A 3,801-nucleotide genomic window follows, 5' to 3' on the forward strand; every position below is an offset into this window, starting at 1 on the left:
AGCTCCACCCAACCTTCAATGGTACAGTCCATGGTTATCTCAGCTCCCCCCCCCCCCAACTTTCAGTGGTAAAGTCCATGGTTGTCTCCCCTTCACCCCCCTGCCACCTTGAATGGTACAGCCTAGAGGCTGCCCCTCCTGCCCTTTTCCATGTGCAGAAGGAGATCATTTGGCCCATCTTGCTTGTGCCAGCTCTTTGAAGGAGCCATTGAGTTGGCCTCAGTGCCCCCCTCCACTGTATCCCAGTTTTAATTTGGCAGGGGAATATTCTCAACCGGAGAACCTTGTGTTAACGGGGATGTGTGGGAATGGGCTACACCAGAGCAATCAATGGTGCCCAGTAAAAGCCGTCTCTTTTCAGAAAGTGTGGGTGTCAGCCTGAAGGCAGCATTGGCGACTGTGATTCGACCAACGGAGAATGTATCTGTAAACGGAACGTGGAGGGAGCCCTGTGCCACAGGTCAGTCAGAGACGGTGAGACCCGTTCAGAAAGATTGCTAGCTTAACCAACCTGAGCTGCTCAGCTTGTGAAAAGGGAATTGACGCATGTGCTAGAGATTAGCATTGACCCAGGGGAGTCAACATAATGAAAGAGCTGGAAAAGGTCCATATTGACTGATTATCTTGCATTGTGTCATGATGACAACTGATATTTCAGTTGGACCATTTGTCACTTGATAGAACAGAACTTGAGAAATATTTTAAAAAAAGCAGGTTTTCATCCTGCATTCATCAGGACACCAGCAAGAATGCCACATTCCAAAGGGAATAATCATTTACATCAACTGAGTAACTGGTGCTGATTGGTTGGTTGGCAAGTAGACTCTGGTTGAGGCATTGCCCTGGACAATGCGTGTGAGTGCGTTTGCGCGTGTGTGTGTGAGCGAGCGCGCGTGCGTGTGTGCGCATGCGCGCGGATGGGAGGCAACCCCCAGGGTGGCGGATGCACAGATCCAAAAGAACGTTGATTTCTCGGCTCTTATCCACCCCAAACCCAATATCCCCTCTGCCCCTTCTCCACCTACAAGGCCCAAGTCAGGAGTGAGATGGAATACTCCCCACCTGCCTGGATGAGTGCAGCCCCAACAACACTCAAGAAGCTTGATACCATCCAGGACAAAGCAGCCGCTTGATTGGCACCACATCCACAAACATCCACTCCCTCCACCACCGAAGCTCAGTAGCAGCAGTGGGTACTATCTACAAGATGCACTGGAGAAACTCACTAAAGATCCTCAGACAGCACCTTCCAAACCCACGACCACTTCCATCTAGAAGGACAAGGGCAGCAGATACATGGGAACACCAGCCCCTTCAAGTTTCCCTCCAAGTCACTCACCATCCTGACTTGGAAATATATCACTGTCACTGGGTCAAAATCCTGGAATTCCCTCCCTCGGGGCATTGTGGGTCTCCCTACAGCACATGGACTGCAGCGGTTCAAGAAAGTAACTCCTGGGGAGGTGATGGCCTAGTGGTATTATCGCTGGACTGTTAATCCAGAGACCCAGATAACATTCTGGGGACCTGGGTTCGAATCCCGCCACAGCAGATGGTAGAATTTGAATTCAATAAATATCTGGAATTAAGAATCTAATGAAGAACATGACTCAATTTCAATTGTCAGGAAAAACCCATCTGGTTCACTAATGTCCTTCGGAGAAGGAAACTGCCATCCTTACCTGGTCTGGCCTACATGTGACTCCAGACCCACAGCAATGTGGTTGGCTCTTACCTGCCCTCTGGGCAATAAATGCTGCCAAGCAGTGACACCCTCATCCCGTGAATGAATAAAGGATTGCAACTTTCAGGAAAGTTAGGGGTGGTCCAAGAAGTAACAAATCCCATTAAAAAAAAATTAGCAGTCTTTTCCACAAGGAATAACTTGGCCACTCCTTTCTAAACACCTCCTAAAATATCATCTCCCATGGAGCATCGATGTGAAAAGTCAGCCTAACGCTGAGGATTGATGGGATGGAGTGGCTCTATAGATAGAGACATAGAGTCACACAGCACAGAAACAGACCCTTCGGTCCAACCAGTCCATAATCCCAAACTAAACTAGTCCCGCCTGCCTGCGCTCGGCCCACATCCCTCCAAACTTTTCTTATTCATGAACTTATCTAAATGTAATTTAAATGTTTGATGTTCTCCGTGAAGCAGAATCATACTGTTTTCCCTTGATGAGGCGACTGGTCTCTCATTGGAAAATTGATATAAAATCTGATAACTTTTTTTTTCTCTAAATCTGCAATAATCATGTGTTTCTGTGGTCAGGTGCAAGTCAGGAACTTTCAATCTACAAGCTCACAATCCTCATGGCTGTAGCAGTTGTTTTTGCTATGGTCACTCGGCAGTCTGTACATCAGCTTCCCAGTTCACCGTTCATCACATAGTCTCCACCTTCCAGCAAGGTATCTTTCACTGTTCGACACAGTTCTACAAAGATGTGTAAACAACACTCGTGAAGCTAGAATGTGTTTGTAAAAATAATAAGGAAGAACAGAAGGCAGGAGGCTAGAATGTGTTTGTAAACATAATAAGGGAGAACAGAAATGCGTGGTCCCTTTAGGAGATAGGGTGCTTTTCTAAGCTCGGGGATTTAAACAGAAAATATCTCCGAGCAGCTGGACAGAGAGTTCATGATTTGAAAGATGTATCGAAGGGTTATTCTGTTAGCAGGCCAAGCAGCATTTTTACCACGATGATAGTTTTTTTTTTAATTTAGCCAATTAATTTAACCAGGCCCTAGATACTGAAAGTCAATTGAATTTAAATCTGATGGTGTTGGCAACCTGGGACCAATCCTACAGTAAGAAATGGACAGGTCATCCAGGGTGTAAAAAAGAGGGCATTTGGAAAATTGGCAGAGAGCCAAGTACCATCTGAAGTGAAAGTAAATCCGTCATCAGAGACATAAACCCAGCTTTCACACAAAATCATGGAGCTCTCTTAAAAAAAACCCCATCAAAGGTACCACCGCATTTTTAGTTCAAAATCCTCACAGAAAAAATTACCGAGAGAACAGAAGACGTTCCTGACGGATGGTCAATGGAGAAGGCAGAACTTTTCAGAAGACACATTCTGTGTCAACTTGGAGAGATTAAGATTTAATTTATTGTTGTCTTATTAATTGGGTTTATATAAGTGGGACTTGTGTTTATTTGAATAGCATTCTGATAGAATTTTCTTCAGCTAGGGAATTGTTAGGAGTTAGGGAGAAATTGTTCAGTTTGTTAATAATCCTGTTAATTGGTTCACTGTTAGGGTTAATAAATAAATTGTTGCTTGTTACTTATAACGTGACTATCAGGAATTGTTTTTCATTTCACCTCCCGTTCTCTGAAGAGTTTAACAGATTAGGTGAGGAAAGACGAGGTTCTCTGGATGTTTCGGGTTTAATTATTAGAAGGGGACCTCTACTCCTGCTGTAACAGACTGGGGGCTTGTGTTTCGGTTTTAATTATCAGAGGGGTTCAACATCCCTTCCCTAGCAACAGCGGTGGTGGAATACTACCTACGGGCTGGATTTGGGATGTTAGTCAGTGCCAGCTGTGGTTCGGTGGTAGCAATCTGTCCTCTGAGGGCCTCATAAGTCATTTCATAAGGCAGCCCCCTCCGACAGTGCGGCGCTCCCTCAGCGCTGACCCTCCGACAGTGCGGCACTCCCTCAGCGCTGACCCTCCAACAGTGCGGCCCTCCCTCAGCGCTGACCCTCCGACAGTGCCCGCTCCCTCAGCACTGACCCTCCGACAGTGCGGCGCTCCCTCAGCACTGACCCTCCGACAGTGCGGCACTCCC

At 46.5% G+C, this 3,801-nt stretch overlaps 1 protein-coding gene across 1 annotated transcript in view; it reads left to right on the plus strand.

Annotated features, from left to right (window-relative positions):
• Window positions 1–3,801, plus strand: part of LOC109924182 (laminin subunit gamma-3-like) — a 48,524-nt gene that overhangs the window by 4,407 nt on the left and 40,316 nt on the right. Inside the window, exons 4-5 of the mRNA XM_048613408.1 lie at window positions 362–460; window positions 2,278–2,414. Of these exons, the coding sequence (XP_048469365.1) occupies window positions 362–460; window positions 2,278–2,414 (236 nt within the window). The remainder of the gene's footprint in view (window positions 1–361; window positions 461–2,277; window positions 2,415–3,801) is intronic.

The sequence above is a fragment of the Rhincodon typus genome, chromosome 28, assembly GCF_021869965.1.
Source record: "Rhincodon typus isolate 14 chromosome 28, sRhiTyp1.1, whole genome shotgun sequence".
NCBI lineage: Eukaryota > Metazoa > Chordata > Chondrichthyes > Orectolobiformes > Rhincodontidae > Rhincodon > Rhincodon typus.